Source organism: Dermochelys coriacea, chromosome 14 (genome assembly GCF_009764565.3).
Source record: "Dermochelys coriacea isolate rDerCor1 chromosome 14, rDerCor1.pri.v4, whole genome shotgun sequence".
In the NCBI taxonomy this organism is placed as follows: Eukaryota; Metazoa; Chordata; order Testudines; family Dermochelyidae; genus Dermochelys; species Dermochelys coriacea.
Window position 1 is genome coordinate 12,503,535 of NC_050081.1, and position 26,237 is coordinate 12,529,771.

At 42.0% G+C, this 26,237-nt stretch overlaps 1 protein-coding gene across 4 annotated transcripts in view; it reads left to right on the top strand.

Moving 5' to 3' along the window:
- The window catches only part of CA10 (carbonic anhydrase 10), a 343,800-nt gene that overhangs the window by 52,357 nt on the left and 265,206 nt on the right, over positions 1-26,237 (top strand). For 3 of the 4 annotated variants that reach the window (XM_038371154.2, XM_038371155.2, XM_043496471.1), the window contains exon 3: positions 1,313-1,387. The exons of the other annotated variant lie outside the window; for it this stretch is intronic. In XM_038371154.2, the coding sequence (XP_038227082.1) occupies positions 1,313-1,387 (75 nt within the window). The remainder of the gene's footprint in view (positions 1-1,312; positions 1,388-26,237) is intronic. 4 annotated transcript variants of the gene reach the window in all.

A 26,237-nucleotide genomic window follows, 5' to 3' on the forward strand; every position in this document is an offset into this window, starting at 1 on the left:
AGCACCCAGAAGTGTATAGGGGAGACCCCTCATGCACACTCGGGCAGGACAATGACCCAGTTGCTGCCTTTCCTCTCCCCCCCCCCCCCCACCATGTGGCTTTGTGGACCGCAGCAAACAGAAGCCAGGCAGAGGCTTGAGCCAGTAGGCCCCACAAGCAGCTAAGAAGGGATCTTGAGCCCTTAGGACATTCCAGTCAAACAGTAAAATGTTCTGACTTCTTCTGCCCTGTGCTGATTGTTTGCTCCAACCTACCGTGTTCCTCTCCCTCACTTCAGTCTTTTCACTTCACACCTGCCGCTCTTCCTCTGCCTTGTTCTTCTCACCCTTCTTCCCTTTTTCTTTCCGTTTAGCTGATCTCCCCCCACCCCAATTAGCCCCCCCACCTTACAAAACAATGGAACAAATATGACGTTTGCTGCCATCCCATCGTTTTAAATTAAAACTGGATGTTTGATTCAAATTACTTTTTGGTGCTACAAACATGTGAAAACTGTTTCAAATGGTGTAATGCTTTTCAGAATGATTAACTGAAAAGTCCTGGAAGAGTCTGAACATAACAGATATGTCTATACAGAGACAATGGGCCATTCTTTAATAATTTTTTCTTGACCCATAGTGTCCATTGTGCAATGCAGTGTTCCATTGCCCTCCACACATTGCTTCCCACCAGCCCAGAAGAGGCTGAATTTTGGTGGTTCTGTATGAAGCAATACACGTGTGTGAAGCACTTTGAAATTCTTTAAGATGTAATATTGTAGTGAACTAAATACAGTAGTGTTGATGTGTGTGTGTGTGTGTGTGTGTGTGTATATATAAAATTCAGTCATGCCAATATTCTCTGGTGGATGTGGATTCAGAACTGCTCAGTTGTGTGTGACAGACTCAATATTGCTAACAGAGGTTCTCTGTTAGCTTAGGTAGTAGGGATCTGCACAGGACAATCTGAGTTTTAGCTCCACTGCTGCCAGGAAGTTCTGAGTGTCCATCGTATGCAGCATAATGATTGCTGTGACGTCTTAGGTCACTACAGATTGTTGTTTTTTAAGAGTTTTGAAATTGCTTGTATTATTGAAAAAAGAAAAGGAGTACTTGTGGCACCTTAGAGACTAACAAATTTATTTGAGCATAAGCCGATGAAGTGAGCTGTAGCTCACGAAAGCTTATGCTCAAATAAATTTGTTAGTCTCTAAGGTGCCACAAGTACTCGTTTTCTTCTTGCGAATACAGATTAACATGGCTGCTACTCTGAAACCTTGTATTATTGAGGTTTTCTTAATGTTTTATGGTTTCTTTGGTTGTTTCCTTCCAGCTCAACAGAATTCACCAAAAATCCATGAGGGCTGGTGGGCCTATAAAGAGGTGGTCCAGGGAAGCTTTGTTCCAGGTAAGTGCAATTTTACAGTCCTAGCTTTTAATATATGATTTTGTTTTTACATTGCACAGTGGACAAATACATCTGTACACACCAACGCAGTAGAGAGAATGATGTAAAGGTTTTATTGGTGCATCTGCTGAAGAACATTGCTCTCTTCTTCAGCAGAAGATGCACAGTTACTGATGCCATTGTTATCTCTTGGTGGTGACTGCTCTCATGTTACTGTTCCAAAACTTCACATCCAGTTGCTTTTGAAGAAAAGAGAGGACTGCTAAGTCTGACTGTAAATCAGTTGAATTTAGCTTTTGGATACAAGACTTAGTTTATTATTATGTGTGTAGAAATTGCTTTGCCTAACGAACAAAGGCAAAATGAGGAAAACATCACCCTAACATGTAAGCATCCAGTATTTTATTATGCAAGTGTCTTTTATTTCAGTAAAAAAAGAAAAAATGTGGAAAGGAATGTGGAGATGCAGCCCTCACTGGAGTAAAGTAGTTCTGCTAAGTGATTACATTAGTTATCATTAAACAATCAATGTGAGTGTAGAACAGGCTAGATGGATATAAGCAAGTATCACCTTGGGAATATAGACAAAAGTAAAATTCAAACCAGCTGAGTCCAGGTATAAGCAAAACATAAAAGTAACCCAGAAACACAAAGGTGCAGTGTATTCAGAATAATAGGATAAGGCTTCAGTGGAGGCCCCAGTGGTAAGATACTGTAAGTAGTTTAAGCTTAAAGATGAGTATTTTTCTTCTAACTTTGTTATATATGTAGCAATACATATGTCATGTTGTGGGTTGTTCAGTGGTTGACGTGTGCATGATAACTGGGTGGGAAGGTAAGAGTGAAATTGCAGGATTTATCTCGGGTTAGCAAGTGTGACAATTTAACCTGTATTTGATGCAACAACCTCGGGAAATGTTTACCTCGAAACAGCTAAAACTCCCTGTAATGACTGGCACTTAACTAATGATGCTACTGATGGAACAGTCTGATAAATGTGCTGCTTCTGTAATTGTTAGTTCAGCAGGACTGGGAGACTTAATAGTAGGGTAAGATAAATGGTTCATGGAGTAGGGGTGTTCATTATGGTTCAGTTCTTTAATCTCCTGCTATCACGGTGGACAAAGGTATGAAGTAGATGGCTAAAATGCAAGCTGTTACCATTATTGTTACTTATTTATTTTAAGTGTTTGTTTTTTTAAAAATATGATTGAAATATATGTCTGCCCACATTTTTCTGATGGAATCAGGTCACAGTAGGGACAGTGTTTTATGACATTATCCTAGTATCAAAACTTCCACCTACACCTTTTTCTCGGAGAGCTAGAAAATCCCACATTGTGCAAGGTGTTTTTTTTTTCTTCTTCTTCTTGATCAGGCATCAGATTTCTCCATTGTTATGGCAACAGCTATGATTTGAGGATCAGATTAGAAATAACATCCCAAGGGTGCTAAGTTATCTTGATATAAGTGATAGTATAAATTAAACAGAACCTATTAAACCAGGGGTTTCTGGATATGAAATCCATGCACCATACAAAGAGCAGCATCTGCAGACTTTAAACCTAATTACATACTGATGTGGTGTAAAGCAACTTCTCGGAGTTCTTGGAAGTTTTTTCTGGATCGTCAAGTACCTGGAACTGCATTGTTATGCATACTCAGATGCTAAGGTCAGTAGTGGAAAACAACTTGGAAGTTACAACAACCTGTATTCAGCAGGGAACGTAAACTTGGTGTTCCCTACAATGCAGATTGCCTACCAAGTCCATAATAGGTTGTAAGATGGTTCTCTTCCCAATACGTATGTGGGAATTGTTAAGAATGAGACTGCCACTCTGTACTTTCTAAGTATTCCAGTTTAGCTTCTGAGTTGAAATAGTTTAATTGCTAGTAAACTAATTCATGTAAAGAAACCAATTTGATCTGAAGCCAAATAATGCTGTTACATACTGGTGAGGTTTCAGTCTTTAAGAGCTCAAAATATCTAATCCAGAGAGCCTTCCAAATACCCAGAGCCGAATCAGAAGGAGATGGCCATAGCTGGAGACATAAAGAGGTAAGAGCTGCCAGAACAGCATGGAGAGAGACCTCCGTCTGGAGGTCTTGGCCTATTTAACAAATCACCTAAATACTCAAAAAATGTTGAATATTGAACTTAACCAGGAATATGTCATCAGAAAAAATAAATTTGGCCCAGAGAGAGACACATGAACTGTTAGGGTTAATGGCTCATTGAAATAGCACACGGGAAAGTAAAGCAGCACAGATCACTTAGGTGCACTGGTTATGGAAAGACTGCCAAATTTCTTCCTGAAACTTGATACCTCAACGCTGCAAAATCTTATTGGGAGTTCCAGAAAAAATCAAAATTTCAAATGTGTCCAAGTTCCATTTTTCCAAGTGACTCGAGAGCTTAATCCCATTGATTTTCAGTGGGATTTAGGCTCATAAGTGTCTAAATGGCTTTTGAACATGGGGGTTTTAGGCTGCTCTGTCACTTATTATCTCTTAAAAATGTTACCGTGGATCATACTTTGTCAGATACTGTATTTATTATCAGCCAGCTAATGATGACATCAGTCAGAGAGCTCCAAATAATTGTCCATGATTTCAAATGTTGATATCTAAAGATGGGCTTTTTAAACGCATATTTAGGTGCCTGAATTGAAATTAGAAGCCTGATTTTCAGATGTACTCAGCACTGAAAAATTTTGCCTCTATCTGTTTAGGGACCTAAGTGTGCATTTTGCATACTAATATAAAACATCCAAGTTAGAATATTCTGGTCATAGATCTTTCAGTGTGATATTCCGTTTCACACGTGTTTTAAGTAGAACCCTGTTTTAGTACAGTAGATAGTCCGCATTCATGCTCCAGCTCTTACGCAGTTTTATCTTTGGTGAGTACTTTTGAAAATTGAACCATATTTTATAGTCCATTTTTGGTGTTGATTCAGAGGATTACAGACCATCCCACAGAAGGCGCGTTCTTTTTTTTCTCCACCCCTTTCTAAAAACCAAAAATCTGTTCGGATTTAAAATAAAGCAGACAAAATAGAAAGCGAGAAATGCTCTGAAATTTAATTTAATTCAAGAACTAACGTACATTCAACTTTAAAGAATGTGCAAGAATGGAGAAGGGGAGGAGACTTTTCTTTATGCCTGGGGTATTTGCATAGTAATCCACGTTACACATTTTTGATTGATGTTACATGCCGGGAAGAGTCAGGAGTACAAAGAAAACTGTAACAAGTTTTCTGTAAACACACACATGATGATAAATATTATTTGATGTGGACGGTTTGGTTTGGCTTTGCTGCCATTATGAACTTGTTCCACAGCACTAAAATAGCCCAAGCAATTTTGGTTTAGCAGAAACTCTAATGAATATCTTTGAAGCAAATCCTGCCCCACCTCCTTCATTCCTGCTCCAGAAGGCCCTAAGCACAGCAGAACCTTTATGCTACTGTGTGTGTGTGTGTGTGTGTGTGTGTGTGGATTCTGCTCACTCTGGTCTCCACTGCAGCTTTCTCACAGCACTGTGCGAAAGGGTTTGGGGAAGGACGAGCCACAGCTTCAGTGACTATGGGTTTATGATTGTGATGATCTACTTGCCAAAATCCCTGCCTTGTGTTGCAGCTTCTATTAGATTATGAGGGCTGTACTAATAGCACTAGTGCTGTTCCTCCAGTAGGAGGATTCTCTGCAGAGTTGTGTTGCACAGTGGTTAGGGAACTAGTCTAGCACAAGGGAGAGCTGGGTTCAAGACCCTGCTCTGCCACAGTCTTCCTGTGTGACCTAGGGTAAGTGACTTAATCTATCCACGCCTCAACTTCTCCATCTGTACAATGGGGAGAATAGCACTCCTACCTCACAGAGGTGTTGAGGATAAATGCGCTAAAGACTATAAGGAACTCGGGTAATACAGAAATGGGGGTCATATAAGTATATTAGATATCTAGAAGATAGATGGACATGGATTTTGCTTGGAAATTCAAGATCTAGTCCCTCCTGGAAAAGAAGGTTTCAGAGTAGCAGCCATGTTAGTCTGTATTCGCAGAAAGAAAAGGAGTACTTGTGGCACCTTAGAGACTAACAAATTTATTTGAGCATAAGCTTTCATGAACTACAGCTCACTTCATCGGATGCATTCGGTGGAAAATACAGTGGGGAGATTTTTACACACACACACACACACACAGAGAGAGAGAGAGAACATGAAACAATGGATTTTATCATACAGACTGTAAGGAGAGTGATCACTTAAGATGAGCTATCACCGGTGGGAGGGGAAGGAGGAAAACCTTTCATGGTGACAAGCAAGGTGGGCCATTTCCAGCAGTTAACAAGAACGTCTGAGGAACAGTGGGGAGTGGGGTGCAGGGGGGAGAAATAACATGGGGAAATAGTTTTACTTTGTGTAATGACTCATCCAGTCCCAGTCTCTATTCAAGCCTAAGTTAATTGTATCCAGTTTGCAAATTAATTCCAATTCAGCAGTCTCTCATTGGAGTCTGTTTTTGAAGCTTTTTTGTTGAAGGATAGCTACTCTTAAGTCTGTAATCGAGTGACCGGAGAGATTGAAGTGTTCTCCGACTGGTTTTTGAATGTTATAATTCTTGACGTCTGATTTGTGTCCATTTATTCTTTTACGTAGAGACTATCCAGTTTGACCAATGTACATGGCAGAGAGGCATTGCTGGCACATGATGGCATATATCACATTGGTAGATGCACAGGTGAACGAGCCTCTGATAGTGTGGCTGATGTGATTAGGCCCTATGATGGTGTCCCCTGAATAGATATGTGGGCAGAGTTGGCAACGGGCTTTGTTGCAAGGATAGGTTCCTGGGTTAGTGGTTCTGTTGTGTGGTGTGTGGTTGCTGGTGAGTATTTGCTTCAGTTTGGGGGGCTGTCTATAAGCAAGGACTGGCCTATCTCCCAAGATCTGTGAGAGTGATGGGTCATCCTTCAGGATAGGTTGTAGATCCTTGATGATGCGTTGGAGAGGTTTTAGTTGGTGGCTGAAGGTGATGGCTAGTGGCGTTCTGTTATTTTCTTTGTTGGGCCTGTCCTGTAGTAGGTAAGTTCTGGGTATTCTTCTGGTTCTGTCAATCTGTTTCTTCACTTCAGGAGGTGAGTATTGTAGTTGTAAGAATGCATGATAGAGATCTTGTAGGTGTTTGTCTCTGTCTGAGGGGTTGGAGCAAATGCGGTTATATCGTAGCGCTTGGCTGTAGACAATGGATCGAGTGGTATGATCTGGATGAAAGCTAGAGGCATGTAGGTAGGAATAGTGGTCAGTAGGTTTCCAATATAGGGTGGTGTTTATGTGACCATCGCTTATTAGCACTGTAGTGTCCAGGAAGTGGATCTCTTGTGTGGACTGGTCCAGGCTGAGGTTGATGGTGGGATGGAAATTGTTGAAATCCTGGTGGAATTCCTCAAGGGCTTCTTTTCCATGGGTCCAGATGATGAAGATGTCATCAATGTAGCGCAAGTAGAGTAGGGGCATTAGGGGACGAGAGCTGAGGAAGCGTTGTTCTAAGTCAGCCATAAAAATGTTGGCATACTGTGGGGCCATGGGGGTACCCATCGCAGTGCTGCTGATTTGAAGGTATACATTGTCCCCAATGTGAAATAGTTATGGGTGAGGACAAAGTGGTTTTTTGAGCCATTTCAAGATACCTTGTTCCTCATTGAATTATTGGAGAATTAATTTTCTTTATGAACGAGAGCACAGAAGGCAATGCAGACTGCAGTTCTTTTTTCAGACTTCTCCAAGAAGCAATCAGACCAGATTATCATTCTTGATTGGAATTTCTAGCTGCAATAACTTAAGTAGAAGTATCAACTAGATATCTGTAGGTTACATGTGATTAGGATAGTCCACAAAGAGGGAAAGTGTATATCAGATACTTCCCTTTATTCATTATTTCTAGAGATCAGAGGCTATTTTTTTGGCTCTCTGTCTCCTGGTGCAAGCATAGAACCCAGTCTGGTTCACCATTGGTTATGATGTTAATTCAGTATACAACCTCACACAGGCTTCAGACCTACCAGCTAAAGAAGGTATCCATTCATCTTGATTACTGATGGTAGAAATAACTTGAGCAAACTTAATTTTGACCTTTGCTTTACTACAGAAGGGAGTGAGGACTGCTCAAGGATAATGCCAGCACTGGTACTAGATTCCCAAAAGGTGGTAGAACTATGGCCTGTTGCTTCTCTGCACGAGTCAGCAAAGCTCGACTCAATCCAAATGTGGAACACTGGGCATGTGTCTTGTTGGCTCTTGGTGGCATTGTGCTTGCCTGAGGTATAGTGTCCCATCTGAGCCCTTATTGGAGTGTTGGGACTCCCGACTGTTCTCTGCTATGGACTCTGGTATTGCACAACAATTGAGCCTTGCATATTCTTCTGCAAAGAGAATGTTCACCAACCCTTATTCCTGAGTCATTTCTGCATAGAGAAAACATCATCTGGTGGTTAAAACACAAGACAGGGAGTCGGAAGATCTGGGTCTTTCTCTTCACTGTGCCACTGACTTACTCTGTTACTCTTGGGGAAGTTTTCTTCATGCTTCAGCTTCCCATCTGTGAAAGGGATATTGGTTACCTGTCTCCCGGTGGAAGGGGTGAGGTTTAAATCTCTAATGATTGTGAAGCACTTTGAGATACTCAGAGGAAGAGGTGCATACGCACAAAGTTGGTAGCTATTTCCCAGGAGAAGATTAAAAATGGTTAGTTCTGGGCCCAGTTTCCAAAGCACGACCTACAACCTTCCTGGTACATCCATGTGTTCTGTGTTGAGACAGTCAGTCCAAGTGTTCCTGAGTTCGCCTTTGGAAACTTTATTTTACAGTATTCTTGAGTTGCCAGGGAATATCTTCATACAGATGTGTGAAACCCTGTGTCAAAGTCCAATTTGAGGCCCATGTCACAGTTAAGCCTTGTCTTGACTAATTGAACCAAAATGCTAATTGAACAAATTGAACACCCCACATGCTTTCTGAAAGCGTGAATGTGGTGCTTATGCTTTGTGCTGGCCTGTTCTCTGAAGGCTGCATTTCATTGCTAGAATCGGCCATTAGATCATCTAGTCTGACCACCTGCATAACGCCTGCCATAGTATTCCATCTACTTGTCGTGTGATGAGCCTGCTTGTGTTTGGCGATAGCATATCTGCCAGAAAGACATCCAGTCTTGATTTGAAGCCTTCAAGAAGTGGAGAATGTTGCACTTTCTCATGCATTTGTTGTCAGTACAAACAAGTGCTCTCTGATCAACAGTGGTGTTTGAAATAATCTGCACCTGCTCTTGAGAATTAACTAGACTGGGAAGTTTTGAAGAATTAATCATCCTGACTGCTACTTACATATATAATTCTTCAGTGGAACACTAGTAGCCCTATTTTTTTAGAAGTTGGTATAATGGAACACTGTGTGATGCAGAACAGTTTCTGGAAATCATTCACTTATCGATCGGTGCTTTGGGTAATGTGTATAAATAATCTTTCAGTTTTGCTTGTCACTTAAAGGCAGCTTGGAGGAAGTGAATTTTACAGCAAAAGTTTTTTGTAACTAATTCTTCAGATACAAACAGGACTGAGGAGGAAATCCAAGCCAATATGTTTTAAAAAGAAAATAATCCACACAGAGATAAGTGCAAACTTGTAATAAGTGAAAAATCAGCCACCCATTTTCAAAAGAATTATGGGCACAGTTGCTTATTTCAGAGCAGTATGGAACAGGAGACTTCTGAAGGGGAACGGAAATTAGGTGCGATGGGGCATGTTACAGGCCTAGATATGAAGGGATCTGTGTTGTATCTTCTTAGAAAGCTGAACCAAAAATTCAGATCTTAATCAAGGACGCCAAAATGCAGTTCTCTTTGTGTGAGCCATCCCATTGCCCTTTGTAAGACTCAAGTGATAAGATCCTGCAGGATTGGGAACTGGGAACAAACCTTTCATAAAGTGTCCAGACACAGAGATTTTATTCAACCTGCTCACAGATGAGGATCCCCCACAGATGTCAGATTCACACCTAAACTTTCCTAAGTTGGGGAGCTGTTTGAATCTGAGGGTTTGTTCAAGGCCTGTTTCTCATTTTAAATTCACTTTTGTACATTCATGAGCAAGTGCTGTTGTATGGGATGCACTTCCAGCCACATACATGGTTAATACATCGTCTAACTAAACTGAGTTGTATGCGGGTCAGTGAACTAATTCTCAAAAGAAAAGGAGTACTTGTGGCACCTTAGAGACTAACAATTTATTAGAGCATAAGCTTTCGTGAGCTACAGCTCACTTCATCGGGAGCTGTAGCTCACGAAAGCTTATGCTCTAATAAATTTGTTAGTCTCTAAGGTGCCACAAGTACTCCTTTTCTTTTTGCGAATACAGACTAACACGGCTGCTACTCTGAAACCTGAACTAATTCTGAATCAGATGATGGGATTTTTCACAGAGCAAGGACTATAGGTTTTGACCTTTTCTGTCTAAGCCGCACAATACCGTTATGAGGGAGGTATACCCATTTCAGAGGTGGATAACTAAGGCACAGAGAGGTTAAGTGACTTACCCAACATCACATAACAAACTAGTAACCACAGTACACTGCAATACAGAGAGAAGTATATTTTAATATTAACTCTGTCCATTGCTTTCAGCACACCACCTAAAGGATTTTGAACATATGTGACTATTTGAAGTTGTTTTCTATATTTATCTGTCTTTAAAATATAAATCTAAATGTGTGATTTAACAAACAGATGGGAATATAACTCAATAATAGAACATTTTTTATAATGAGCCTGACGTTTTGAGATCTCCCCAAAGTAATCTGCTGCCTACTATTTGTGCTATCTGTGTTTTATTTCAATTGACAATGAAGTCGGACTCAGTGTTACAGTTATTAGGCAGATCTCCTACTGACGACCATAAAGAATGCAAGGTCATGTCTTGGAAAAAACAGACAATTATATTGAAAAGATAAATCTGTAAGTCTTATTCCTTATCAATCCCTCCCCCCTTTTTTAAAAGCAATCAAATACAGACAGCTCTAAGTGTTAGCCTGTATTTAAGCCTCTCATCAGTGTTTTAAGATTTAAAAGCGGAGCTAAATATTCATTGCTGAGAAGTGAGCCTGAAATGAGAATAATTTTACTCCAAGTTGAGTGATTCCTTAATTAAAGCCTAAAGCAATCAACATAGTGCATTTTTCTTTCTTGTAGACTGTCAACAGAAACCCACTGGGATGCTTTGCAGAGTGAAGAGGTCTGGAGGAGATTTGCTAGAAACGAACCTACAAAATGGAGTGGATATTTAAAATAAAACACGATTAATTTTTTCTTAAGTCGCAAAGTCAGGCTATAGTAGACAGCTGGTAGGGGTGGGGGAGAATGAGTGCTATAACACAGGGACCCTCATCAAGAGCACTACTTGCTGTTGTCAAGGATTCAAATGCAGTAGAAAAGTGTCACCTGATCTGAGCAATCACAATAGTACATGGGATCAGAAAGTCAATTTCTCTGGTAGCAAGATTAGTTTCCTGACATGTAGACAGATTCTGAGCTACTGAGGCCTGATCCTGGTAGATTAATTTAACTGGCTCGGTGGGAGTTGAAGGCGCTCAGCGGTTTGCTGGATTTGGTCCTTATGCAGATATAAATCAGTGATTTACTTTGATGTAGTTTAATTTAGCGTTTACACAGACTTAGGCTGAAGTTGCTGGTGTAAAACCAGAATGTTTGGGATCAGAATCACAATCGTGTTTTCTGCTTTAGGACTCTTCTCTGCTGAGTTAATAAAAAGAACGTCCATGTCAAAATTTCCTCCTATTTTATTGTGACATAATGCTTTACGCCATAGTCTGCTTGATTGCTTTGTATGACTGCAAAAGTATTGATTTGGTAGGAAATCATAAATGCCATATTAAATGTTGAAAGAGTTACTGAGGATTCTCATTTCACTTGTCTGAAAAGCTGCTTGTCCTATAGCACCTTTACCCAAAAGTGGAGTAAAGTTCAATATTTGCATAAATATAAAGGAAGCTGGCTTCTGAGTGATTATTACATGCAAATAGCATGCTGTTGTAATGCATGATATATTCTTTGCAAGCTGTGTAGCTAGTACAGCAGACCTCCTTTACTGTGCAGGTTTGTAATCTCTTCACATGTGTTGATGTAGATCAGGTGGTAGGGGGAGCTGTGGGAAAGGAGCAGCTGCTTTTATCTCTTTAAAGATTTACTGCATCACATTTTTAGAGCACAGAGGCCTAGCTGTGGGCTTGAGAATTTTGCCTTCACTATGATGAACTTCTGTTTTGTAGCAGTAGGACAGCAACCCTTGATATTTTTTCTATAATATTGTCTAGCAATTACAGTAATGGTGGATTTCAGAGTAGCAGCTGTGTTAGTCTGTATTCGCAAAAAGAAAAGGAGTACTTGTGGCACCTTAGAGACTAACAAATTTATTAGAGCATAAGCTTTCGTGAGCTACAGCTCACTTCATCGGATGCATTACTAATTAGTAATGGTGGAAACAGCAGTTTGTTACCAGGAAAGCAATGTCAGAACTGATTTTTAAAAGGGAAATCACACTTGTAAGAAATAGGATTTGTATGTTTAAAAAACCACTCAGAAGACAAAACCCAATCTAACTGCAAGTCGCTGCCAAACACAGTAGCACTACAGGCATTTCAACCATCTCACAAGCATGTTGTCACTGACTACTGTGTAAATGAGCGCTGCATGGTAGAAGATATATTTTACATCAGACTGTAGCTGGCTGTTTGGGTTATTTTTTGCTAGTCAGCAATACTTAAAACTTCAGCAAAATCTATAATCCAACCTTTTTTATCTTAAATGCTTGTGTAACACTCCTCACCATGGATTGTAAGCAGCATTGAACCCCCAACTTTCATGCACATTATTAAAATTTAGAAGCACAAACCACTTGGTTAAAGGGATAGTCCTGTTAGCTGCCAGGATTACTAGGCTGTTTCCTTTTATATTGACTACCCACTAGAGAGAGACGGCAGCACAGACTTTACTAGTGGGTTATATATGTGCTGCTTTTTGATTCAGTGCTAGCTGTTAGGATGCTAATTTTTCTTCCCATGCTTCTCTACCTCTGCAGTGGCTTCCAGCTCCTCCCCTAGCACAGTGGATCTTCTTGCTCCTGCTACTCAGTGTCCAGCTAGCTTTATACTACTTAGAAAGAGTCCCCCACATGACTTTTTCAGAGCATCATTCCCTGCATTAGCTCTGTAGTCTCCCCTAGGTCATTGTATGGAGGAGGCTGCAAATAGTGGGATGCCTGTGGCAGCTGTGGCCTCCTATGCACCCAGCATCAGTTTTTAGAATAAGAAGGCTTCCTAGCTGAGTTCCCAGCTGGACTCTTTTGGGGTAAACTATTATGCTGCAGGTTTTAGAGTAGCAGCCGTGTTAGTCTGTATCCGCAAAAAGAAAAGGAGTACTTGTGGCATCTTAGAGACTAACAAATTTATTTGAGCCTAAGCTTTCGTGAGCTACAGCTCACTTCATCGGATGCATTCGGTGGACTATTATTATGCTGCAGTTGCTCTCGCTGCTTTAGAGTGGTGTCCTAACCCCAGAGGTGCAAGGGATAGAGAGGAGAAGGTTTTGTATAAAATGGGAGTAATAACAGGAAGTGTAGATGACACACACAGATTGTGTGTGTTCATGGGGAAATTCAGGTGCGTGATCGCATTCTCAGTCAAATGGCTGTTGCATGTTGTAAATATCTCACTATGCACAATCCTTTCAGCAGAATCTTTTGCTCTTGGTAAGCTTTCCCATTGTTTGGCACATGCGCCTTGAGGATACTGTGGTGTTCCAGGCTGAGGACTCATATTTATAGGCAGGGTCACAGAACTGATCTTCTCTGGATGTTCTGTACTTTTTTTAACACTGTGTGTGAAATGATGATAATGGTGAACAAGGTTCATATTTAGAAAAGTAATTCTTACTCTCATCACCCCACATTGCTGATAAACTAGCTCCATTTAGCACTAAAAGAGGATATAGTGTAGCTGTAAAAGGCAAAGTTGAGGGGATGCAGCGGACCTGTGGATACCGCATCTGTGCAACAGTTCTGGAAGGGATTTGGCTTGCAGAGGGCGCCTGCAGGGAGTGCATTGGTGACTCTGACAGGAGTTGTATGTTCTGGCAGGTAATGTGGTACAGAATGTTCTCCCCCATTCACTGTCTCCAAACCACTAGCTTGTGCAGAAGGGGGAGACTGAGGCTGGGGCCTCATCCCCTTTAGGTTGTCTAATTCCATGAGTAGCAAAGTGACTGTTTGTCATAGAATCATAGAATATCAGGGTTGGAAGGGACCCCAGAAGGTCATCTAGTCCAACCCCCTGCTCAAAGCAGGACCAAGTCCCAGTTAAATCATCCTAGCCAGGGCTTTGTCAAGCCTGACCTTAAAAACCTCTAAGGAAGGAGATTCTACCACCTCCCTAGGTAACGCATTCCAGTGTTTCACCACCCTCTTAGTGAAAAAGTTTTTCCTAATATCCAATCTAAACCTCCCCCATTGCAACTTGAGACCATTACTCCTCGTTCTGTCATCTGCTACCATTGAGAACAGTCTAGAGCCATCCTCTTTGAAACCCCCTTTCAGGTAGTTGAAAGCAGCTATCAAATCCCCCCTCATTCTTCTCTTCTGCAGACTAAACAATCCCAGCTCCCTCAGCCTCTCCTCGTAAGTCATGTGCTCTAGACCCCTAATCATTTTTGTTGCCCTTCGCTGTACTCTTTCCAATTTATCCACATCCTTCTTGTAGTGTGGGGCCCCAAACTGGACACAGTACTCCAGATGAGGCCTCACCAGTGTCGAATAGAGGGGAACGATCACGTCCCTCGATCTGCTCGCTATGCCCCTACTTATACATCCCAAAATGCCATTGGCCTTCTTGGCAACAAGGGCACACTGCTGACTCATATCCAGCTTCTCGTCCACTGTCACCCCTAGGTCCTTTTCCGCAGAACTGCTGCCGAGCCATTCGGTCCCTAGTCTGTAGCGGTGCATTGGATTCTTCCATCCTAAGTGCAGGACCCTGCACTTATCCTTATTGAACCTCATTAGATTTCTTTTGGCCCAATCTTCCAATTTGTCTAGGTCGTTCTGTATCCTATCCCTCCCCTCCAGCGTATCTACCACTCCTCCCAGTTTAGTATCATCCGCAAATTTGCTGAGAGTGCAATCCACACCATCCTCCAGATCATTTATGAAGATATTGAACAAAACGGGCCCCAGGACCGACCCCTGGGGCACTCCACTTGACACCGGCTGCCAACTAGACATGGAGCCATTGATCACTACCCGTTGAGCCCGACAATCTAGCCAGCTTTCTACCCACCTTATAGTGCATTCATCCAGCCCATACTTCCTTAACTTGCTGACAAGAATGCTGTGGGAGACCGTGTCAAAAGCTTTGCTAAAGTCAAGAAACAATACATCCACTGCTTTCCCTTCATCCACAGAACCAGTAATCTCATCATAAAAGGCGATTAGATTAGTCAGGCATGACCTTCCCTTGGTGAATCCATGCTGACTGTTCCTGATCACTTTCCTCTCCTCTATGGGCTTCAGGATTGATTCTTTGAGGACCTGCTCCATGATTTTTCCAGGGACTGAGGTGAGGCTGACCGGCCTGTAGTTCCCAGGATCCTCCTTCTTCCCTTTTTTAAAGATGGGCACTACATTAGCCTTTTTCCAGTCATCCGGGACTTCCCCCGTTCGCCACGAGTTTTCAAAGATAATGGCCACGGCCCCCTGGGGCCGGCTGGACGCTCAGACACATCGAGACCAGCAGGGGGCAGCCAGTGCCCGCCCTGCCCGCGTGTCACAATGGCGGCTCTGCCTCCCCCTCCAGGATGCCCCGGGAACTGCATCCACTCCACTCACCACTTGATCCAGGAATGCAGGATTCTGGATGTCCCCTCTGCAGCTACTGTGGATGGAGGTGTGGAAGTGGAGCAGCTCCCATGCATGAGCAGTCTGGATCTAACCGGCAAAGTGACCTTGCTGGCTGCAAGCATTTGTTGGCCATTATGCATGTCTCAGCTCTGCCTCTGGGACAGAAGCATTTTCTTCAGTCATCCTAAACATTTCTTTTTCTAGCCCTGCCCCTTTCAAATATCGTGTTCTCCAAATATAGCTACAGTTTTTATTTCTTAAATGTTATGCCATCTCTGTTGGAACTCACAGGTAAGAGTAAAAGACCAACAAGCCCTGCTGTATGATCTTTAAAAGGTTCATCGTGTCAAGACGAATGCATCCTCTTAAGTTTTCATTTAAAGGCTAGGATCACTCGTACGTTTCTGCGTGAAGGTAGTGACCTCATGATTATCATCACTGATACCACCTGCAACTGTAAAGGTCTGGTTTGTGTTAAAAAAAAAATAAATCTGTATTGCTGGGGATCTTTTGGTGTTTTTTTCTGTAGCCTTTATTTTAGGTTATGATGATGCAGTTCTTGTGCATGTAACTGGAAAAATGCAAAAAAAATATCTCCCCTGCTTCATCAGGCTATGATAGATAAAAAGTTGAAATGTTGGCTCTGGATTGAGTCATTAATAACTAGGAATTGGCTAATTTATACAGTGTTGGCAGGATTACTGGGGGATAGCATATTAGGCAGCCAACATTGTTGGTGGGGGGGCGGGAGAGGGAGTGAAATAGAACAGAATATTCTTAGGTGGAGCAAGTCCCAGTCCATCCCTTGCTACCTCCATATTATCTGAGGACTTCACAGCAGCTCTTGAAGGTAGAGGCATGTTGTTATCTGTGTCTTACACATATAGAACAGAAACACAGAGAAATCAAGTGATTTGCTGAGGTTAGACAAGGTTGTCTGTGGTGGAGCCATAAACCAAACTCAGGTCCCCTGAGCCCCAATCCACTGTCTTAACCACCAGACCGTCCTCCTTCTTTGAGTTCAGTTACACCCGCATAAATCCAGAGAGACTGCTCCAATGTATTATCATTGTAATGATACTGATAGTATGAGCTGAACAATATGATTTGTGGAATTACAGTGCAGAACAAATTCACCGCCTTAACAAAAGCATGAAGATGAACTGAATTTTAAAAACTTTGCCAAAGTAGATTTTGACTGAAATTTGAACACTGCTGAGCAGAGTATGCAGCTTGCCTTCTGTTATTGAGCTACTTGTACTGAAAAATTACTCACGGGGGGATTCTACATAGATCGGTGTGTCTTGCTTTGATTCAGCAGTTTTGTCTCGGAGGCCCAACGAGCTTTTCTGTGCTAATAACCCAAAATGAACTTCAATCGCGGCATCTGCCATAGTTCTGCATGTGGGATGGGACTTTATTGGAATATTGGCTCTTAGATTAATTTTCTGAGATCAGTGCTCTGCTGTGGCACCTCTATATGCTTTAGATTCAGAGTTTTGTGTGGGAGATGGATGGCTGTAGTAATTGCTCCCCCAGTGCTATAACATATTGTGCCATAAAGTGAGTTTGCATTTCGGACTGTAATTTGTCTCAATTTCCCCACAGTGCTGGATGAAACAATGGACAAATAGTACCAAAGACTAGCATTCTTATTTTCCAAGCATTTCTTATTTTGCAAGGCCAGTGGTTTTGAGGTTTGGGTAGCTCTTAGCAAGAACACCAAAAAGCCCATTCTGATTTATACATCTAGAACAGCTTGAACAAATCAAATGGTATTCCTGCAAGATGGAAGAAGATTGAGGATGCAGCCTGTTCTGAGCATTCTCCTGACCACCCTTCAAGGGGTGATCTGACTGCATAGGAAAAGGGGTACTAAGCTTCAGCTTCAATATGCTCTGATAAAATTGATGGTGCAGTCATATGTCCTTCTCCCAGAGAGAGAGGGAGCTCTCTTGCCATGAAGCATAGGCGTGGCCTAGTGATTGGAGCACTGATCTGGGACTCGGGACTTAAATTCTGTTCCCAGCTCTGCCACTGGCCTGCTGGGTAACCTCAGTGCTCTCTGCCTCCATTTCCCTATCTATAAATAGTGACAATACTGACTTCCAGTGAGGATCTGCTGATGAAAAGCGCTGTATAAGTGTTAGCTGCTATTGTTGTTTATTATTATTATTATTATGCCTGCCACATACCGTTTAATGTCATTGGAATTGAGTTTGGTGGGGGTTATGCAGAGGAGCAGGTCAAACAGAAAACGAAATTAGACTCTTGCGTAAACGAAGACAAAATGACGACATATTATGCTCATACTCTTGTTAGAGTCCATTATGGTTTATTTTGTAAATATGGAGCACTAGATTTGTGTGTGTGTGTGTGTGTGTATGTATACGTACGTATGTATGTATGTGTGTATATATAGCCTGCAAAAGCTATTACTGAATATGTACTTTTGGAGAATGATAGATACATGTTGTGTTTGTATTATGTTAAGTATGAGATATTTTGGTGGTAAAATATGTAGATGGAAGTGAGAGAGTAGTTTGAAAACAAGGACTGCATGAGGGCCCATTATGTTGCTACCCTTGAATGTTCATTTTATAGTAGTTAGAGGAGGATGATGGCTGGAGGAGAGAGTGGAGAGTTGGTAACTGTAGGTGCTTTGGGCCAGGCTTGCTGCAGTTGCCAAGAAGGGTTCCTCTAGGGACTGGTCCATCAGCCATGATAAAGGCCCAGGCTGCTGAGAGAGTGGTGATGAGACCAGATGGGAGAGCATTGGACTGTGTGGTTTATGAAAAGGAACCCTGAGATGGGGCTTGAAAAGGATGGTGGGCTCTTTCAGATGATCCTACCAGAGTTGGTTCATGGGTTTTAATTTCAAATCGTAAATTATAAATTCAGTAATTGAGTCTGGAGTGGAGCAGTCTTTGAAGAGCATTTTACCATGCCTATCAAGGGTCTCTGCTCCTGGGGTCAGGGTCCTTGCAACAAGGGATCAGACGACAGTGGGACAGGAGCTAATATTTCCAAGTGAGAAGCTTAGTGGTGGCTGAAACCTGGCCATAGGAAAACCAGGCTTGTGACAGATTCGTGACAGTACTTTATTATGGTTTATCACCATATTGCTTACTTAGATTCCTTTATAATTGGATCTCTATTGACCTGGCAGCCTGAAATTTCTCACTGTAACTTTTGAAATCTTCCTGGATGAGGATGCACCTGTCTAAAAGGTCAATTTTGAATTCAAATATAATTAAATATGATGAACATTAGAGCTAGCTAGAAAAGCTCAAAGTTTTTTTTTGTTGGAATTTGCTGATTCTGTAGTGCTGGTAGCCAAAAATACAGCCCAGCTTGAGAGAATGCTTAAAGAACTGAACGCGAAAAATAGTCAAGTTGGATTAAAAATGAACTGGTTGAAAACGAAATACATGAGATCAGATATTCTGCCAAGAACCCAAATAACTCTTGAAGAAGAGCAGATCTAAGAGGTTGATAAATGTTTATTTGGACCAGGAAGTCAACATGCACCACGATCAGAAAGGCAAACTGTCACACAGAAAAAAACTGGATGGTGTGCATTCAGTGACATCAAGGACATTCTCCAAGCAAAGATCAGCTAAACAACTTGTGCAAATCTTTCTAACTTGACCGTGCTTCCAGCGATGTTACATGGCAGCGAAACGTGGTCCCTGACAAAGATTGAAGAACATCAACCCTCTGTCACACAGAGGGCGATGGAACGAACGTTCTTGGGCATTTCGCTCCACGATCACATCCCCAATGAAAGAATTAGACAGCAGTCTGGAGTGCGAGACATTGTTGTTGAAAGCAGGCTCAGCAAAATGCGGTGGGTGGGACATGTGGCCCGACTCAGCGACAACAGATGGACCACAGCTATATCCAAGTGGTATTCGCAAGAACAGAAACAGCCACGCATTCAGCCTCCAAAGAGGTGGGATGACTTCCTAACAAGGAGATGTGGACAAGCATGATGAAGGATGGCCACAGCGAGAGAAGATTGGAAGACGTGTTGTGATTGGCTCAGTCTCAACTGATGAAGAACCGACAGTCTGCGCGTCTACACTGATTCTAAAACGAAACATTCCTTGGAGATGGTTCAGTTTTGATGAAGTTTCTTTGAAAAATAGACAGGATTATGGCAGAATCTAGCCAATCAGGGAGGTTTCAAAATCTCTCGTTTCCTACCAGCTCACTTGCCTGGCTCTTTAGTACCTTGGGCTTCTAGAGTGTCTGGCTCCAGGGCAGCCTGCCAGGTGGACTGTCCTGGGGCTTGAGGACTCCAGGGGCTGGGGTGACCTTCCAGGTAGACTTGCCTCACAGTTGGGGACCCAAGTTGGGTCCATGGTTCCAAGGTAGCATGCCTGGTGGGCTGATGAGGAGCCAGGTGCTTAGAAGCACCAGTTCTGAGGCTCCCCATTCAGTTGGGGCTTCCAGTTCCCAACTCTTCAGTCCACAAGGTGGAATTTTGGTTTGAAATGATCAAAACAAAATGTTTTCCACCCCCAAACTCTTGTTTTTTTCCTTTTAGATTTGTTTCATAGAGAATTTCATCATTTATATTTCTGATCAGGTGCAAAAACAGATCCTCAATGAAATGGAAATTACCTTCTCTGCTGTAATAATTGTATTGGAATAAAATGGATGCTCAGCATTTACTATGTTTCTTTATGCGTAAAAGTAAATGGAATTGTTTAGGAGAAGCTTTATTGCATCTGCATACTGACCTGTGATTGAAATACTCTGGTAGTTTTAGCTAAGATCTCTGCCCTGTCACTGCATTATGTTACTTATGGCCGCCTGCTGTTTGCAGTGATCTGGTGAGAAGAGCCAACACAATCACAGTCCGTAAGAGATTTAATATCTCCTGCAAAGAAACCCTCACTGTTGAATGCAGCCTCCTGCTGACCTGACCAGTGATGTAAATTACATTGCAGTCAAACTATCAACCTGGCCAGAAGGGATAGCTACCTGCACATTGGTGGTTTTTTCTAGTGACAAGAATATTTAGCTGAAATTGTCACTTTTTCAGTTTTGGATAGAGAATGTGGGTTTATTTGTTCATATTTTTCATTTTTGTATTTATAAAACCAACAGTTCCACAAGTATTTCCAAACCAAGCAGTCGCCAGCTTTATAGCGAGGACAGAAAGCCCTGAAAATAACTCTGTAAAATCATAATGGGAAATGTGACAGATCGTTAACTACAGCTGTTTAAATAATTCATAAGTGCATGTACATAACAGCCTACAAGATAGCGAGAGCCAGTGAAGAGAGACAGATGTTGAAATGTGCACAAAACTGTACCAGATCACACAGCAAGTTGATCAATGCTGACCAGAATGCAGAAATCTTTCTTTAGAATGACCATCTGCTGGACCCACTGATTTGCAGAACGGCACCCCTTTGCTCTCCCTTTGTCTGCGCAAACATTTAATTTGTAGCAAGTTGGGGTGCAAATTTATCCTGCGCTAGCCCCTGCTATACACCAACTGTTACCTAGTGTGCTTTTGGTCTATTCCCTTTTTAAAGTGGGGTACATCAAAGCATACTAAGAAACCGTTAACACAGAACAAAGACCGTCCCTGCCTCAAAAAGCTTATGTTCTAAGTACAAATATACACAAAGATGTAGGAACACAAGGAGAAAAGGAAACAATGCTGGGTGGCATGAGAGGCAGTGGTCTTAGCACAACACCTGCCTCTCTGTTAAGTTCTTTTGATAGGTGTTACTGGCCTCTTCAAGTGGCAGTGGGTCCCGTGCATCAGTGTCTTGTCAGCTGCTTCCTAATTGGGTTTTAAGAGTGGGCACCCTAGGCCATATCAATAATCAGTCGGGAGATTATTAGGTGAGACCTGCCAGAGATGAGGGGACTAGAGGAGGTCTCTGGGGGAAGCTGCTGAGAGCAGAAAGCTTTGTAGGCCTTTCTTGGGAATAGGGAGGAATTGTCAGGAAACCAGTGGAGGGGCTGATCTCCTGAGCCACAGAGCTACTACTGGGAGGCTGAAAAGGGCTGAGGGCTAGAAGACCAATGGAGGAGGTAGCCTGCTGACATTCCTGAGCAAGAGAGCTATGGACAAGAAAAGGCTGGAGAGGCTAAAGGTAGAGAGCAGCAGTGGAGGATGGCTTCTGGCTCTGAGCTGGAGAGGCCTGAGAGCAGGGGGTGAAGTGTGGTGAGACATGCTGGAGAGTTGAGCGTAGAGACATGGGGAGTCTGAGCATGGTGAGAGATACTGGTGCTGTACCTGGTGTGTTGATGGACTTAAAGATTGAATGTACTGTTTGGACTTGTGGGGGAATTCTGCATTATGGTTGTGGGACCTTTGTTCTTGTTTATGTGCACAGGGTTTTCTTTTGTATTAAATTGTCCCCACAAAGTAAGATAGATATATATAGAGAGAGATACACACATACACACACACACACACACTTGGAAAGTCTTTGTGGACTATTTCCATGGGTCAACAGAATGGGAAACTGAGGCAGGCACCCCTGTCATTCAACAGCTTGCTGTTGAAGGGAGCTCCTGGAAGGGCTGCATTGTGCCAATAGGCTTCACAGCAAAGGAGTGTTTTAAATAGGGATTTGAAGCCTTGGAAAGATGCTTGTTCGAAAATGTAACATAAGGTCATGGATGTTTGTAAACTTTTTAGCTCCTTTTATACAATGTTTCATATATAGAGTGTGTAGATGTGCCTGCCGAAAAATGTAAAGTGGTGTTAAAATTTTGAGTGAAATTTCAGCATTATCCTGATAACTAGGCAATAAAAGATTAATGATATTTGAGAGGAAGGAGAGGCTGCATATCTGCAAGCCCTAAACAGACAAGTGCAAGGCACACTCCTTTGACCTTGCCTTCCCTGTCATAAACCCATAGCAGCTTACACTTAAAAAAACAAACAAACAAACCCAAATAATCTCCCTACCAAAACAAAACAATACATTTCACATACAGCTTTTCCTCTGTGGAGCAGATGAAAGAGATAATGAACCACACATGACAAATATTACTCATGTTTTTTAATGCACTGCTGGAAGCCACAAAGCTACTGTGGTGAAGAGAAGAATGTGTGAACCTGAATAGAACAGACAATGCTAAGAGCTTCTCTCCCACCCTTCTGGGTTGCTTTGGAAGTGATTGCTCCCAAGGGTGAACTGACTGTTTGGGGCAGGAATTATGCCTCCAAAACAACAGTGTCCATCTTCTTTCCAAAGACTTGAGTCTAGCCGTATGGGACTGTGATGGTAAAGGCTGCGTCCAGCTGCGACGTGTGATTGGGAACGAGATTGACATCATTTTAAAATATGATGCTAAGCATGGATTTAGTCCATAAAAGGTTGTGCTGCTTTCTTAGCACTGTAACTAGAATTGATACAAAGGCAGAATACTTTTCCAAAACTAGTGAGAGACAAGGACAAATATAGTCCTTCTGGAGAATCGTCCTTCGTTTTTTGATTGTACATTCACTTCTCAAAGAAAACAAGTCCATGCAAGCTAAAATGGATGAACTTGACTGTGTAGCAACAATGTGACAACTGAGAATTGTGGAAATATTTGAAAATGTCAGAGGGGAAATTAGATCGTTCATATAGTAAAAGATTCATTGATGCAGAAGGAGAAATGGGGGAGATCAAGCTCACACATTTCTGATAGGTTAGCTATATGGAGGGAAAGAAACTACTGACGCCTGTCTTTGTAAATTGGGAATCCATAGCAGTTTGATGTAGTATTTTAATTGGTTAGACTGTGTCTAGATTGGATTTACCTGAATTACACTGTAACCTTTATGATGGGGCTGGCCAAGGTTTGCTGATTTAACACAAGAGTGAGATCTAAGTCTTAAATTCAGAACATTTAATCTAACAAAGGTGAAAGTTCTTTTCATCTTGTAGATTTTTGTTGCTGAAGTCTGGAGGACATGGAGATCTTTATTAAGCCGAAAAACCTGAGTGTCTTACTCAGGGACTCAGAGCCAGTTCATGACAAACCCATATTGAACACACATTGATTCATATTTTTTTAGTTTTCATATATAGGAGACGTTGCATAGTAGTTCTAAAGGACTGTTACTGACTCTTCCAGGTATTCTGTTTAGATTTCTGATGGTTTGTTAGGTCTGTTCTTTCTCATTCATGGGGGTTATAAAAGAGAGAGGACCTTTCCTGGATATAATATGGCATGCAACTGGAGGGCCTATTAGATGCAAATGGAAAGACTTAGTACAGAAGAAGAACAAAGGAGAATGTTTTCAGGTTGTTTTAAATAGACTATGCCTGAGTGAAATATTAGAAATATGTGATGAAGACCTACCACTAAACGTTGATATTGATTTAGGAGATATTACAATGGAAGAAGTTAGAAAAGTCATCAGTAAATTTAAAAAGTGGAAAAGCAGCTGGAGAGGATAATGTTACTGGTGACATGCTTAAAGCAAGTGATGAAACAGCCCTTCAGACTTCCTTTTCTTTTTGCACAGAATATGGAATGAAGAAAAGTCAACCCAGTGTAAGAAAGGCCTTATCGTAAAATCGCAAAAGGATGACCTTACCAACTTCAAAAAGAAAAGGAGTACTTGTGGCACCTTAGAGACTAACAAATTTATTTGAGTATAAACTTTCGTGAGCTACAGCTCACTTCATTGGATGCATTCAGTGGAAAATACAGTGGGGAGATTTATATACATAGAGAACATGAAACAATGGGTGTTGCCATACACACTGTAACCAGAGTGATCACTTAAGATGAGCTATTACCAGCAGGAGAGCGGGGGGGCTGGGTGGGTGGGATGGGGAAGTCTTTTGTAGTGATAATCAAGGAGGGCCATTTCCAGCAGTTCTCCAGTAAATGGAGAGGAATCAGTGCCAGGGAAATATATGTGGAAAATCCTGGAATGTATCAAGAAACAGATCTTCAATTTAGAGAGGAACAAGCAGGTTTTAGGCCACTAAGTTATGTTCAGACCATATTATTCAGACATATTTATAGAACAAACTGGAGTGGCAAGCACCTCTTCTGTTAACTTCTTTAGATTTGTAGAAGACTTTTGACAGTGTGCACAGAGACAGTCTTTGGGAAATTTATGGCATAGTACAGAAAGAAGCAAAAATAGAGTAATCAAGGATCTATGTTAATGCCAAAAGTGCAGTCCGAGATGGTGACATCACCTCCCAATAGTTTACAGAAACAACTGGAGTCAGGAAAGGGTGTGTTACATCCCATTGTTTGCACAGGTCTTTGACTGTGTTATGAGACAACCACAGAAGGCATCTGAGGAATCTTATGGACAAATGATAAGGCATAATTGGATCACTTCATTTTTGCTGGTGACATTGTGCTGCTTAGTTCAGCACGTTGCTTTAAAGGAAGAAAAGACTGAGCTTTTGACCGATACAGCAAAACAATAGGTTTGTTCATCAACAAAGGGAAGACAAAATATATGGCTGTGTCCCTAAGGTAACTATTACAATACATGGGGTTTGTCTGAATTTACATTGGTGTAATTGAAATTTGGCCCACCAAATCCTTGTAAGAAAAGTCCAGATTCTGCCACTCTTGTACATATGTATGTATAAGAGGATGTCAGTGGGAACAAGCCCATAAAGGGTTTTAAATATCTGAGGAGCAGTCTTGAAATGGGTTCTGAAATCAGTGGTGAGCCAGTGGAGTTGTTTAAGGATGTGCTGTGGCTGTAATTTTTGTACATTTGTGGTTTAAAAAAAAAAAGTGCAGGAGTATTCTGTGTGTATGGTAGTCTGCAGAACTCAATGAGTAATTTACAGCCACTCCAGAGCACAGGCTTTATAATGTCATGATGCAAATGGAAACCGTTAATTCAGGATCAGCTTCGTAAACAGGACTTTTTTCCTGCCTCAGCAAATTCATTTAAAGTGATTTGAGGTCAGACTTTCAAAAGTGCTCAAGTCCCATTTTCAAAACTGACTTAGGAACCTGAGTCCCATTGACTTTCAGTGAGATTTAGGAATAGATTTACAAAGGTGCCTAAACAGAGATATAGGCACTTTTGTAAATCCTAGTGGGCACCTAAAATCCTTTGTAAATCTAGTCCTAAGTCTCACTGAAAGTCTTCAGATATGTTAATCTGTTATAAAGAGGAGAGTATTCAATTGTTTTCCATATCCACTGAATGTAGAAAAAGAAGGAATAGAGTTTATCTGCTGCATGGGAGATTTAGGTTAGATATCAGGAAGGACTTTCTAGCTATAAGGGTAGTTAAGCATTGGAATAGGCTTTCAGTGAAGGTTGTAGAATCCTCATTATTGGAGGTTTTTAAGAACCGTTTGGACAAATACCTGTCAGAGATGGTCCATGGTTACTTGGTTCTGCCTTAGTGTAAGGGGACTGTTGCCCTCTTACTAACATTCAGTGGGGATGTTTTAGTGGCTAGCTCCCAGTACTAAAAAGGGGGAAGGGTCAATGGGGAATCAGGACCCTAAGACTGACAGCCCCCAGGAACAATGGGGAGAGGCCAATGCTCCAGGTCAGCCTGAATGACAGGGTGGGCAGGCTAATTAGGGAGTCAGGAGGTCAGGGAGGTCCCATCCTCCGTGTGAACTGGAATTGCCTGGGTCAGACAGAGTGGGGCCAAGCTAAGGAGAAAGCGGGGGCCTGAGCTGAGCTGGGGAGCAGAGCTGGGCCAGATCCAGAGAGAGCAGACCCTGTCCTGGGAGCAGAGCTGCAGAACCAGAGCCAGAGGGGCCAGAAAAGCAGCCCAGGAAGCAGGTCAGTGCTGGGAGCAGAGTCACAGAAGCAGCCTGCAGAGCAGACCTGTCCTGGGAGCAGAGCTGTGGCAACCGGAGGCAGAGGGGCCAGAGAAGCAGCCCAGGGAGCTGGAGGCAGAGCAGCAGCAGCAGCAG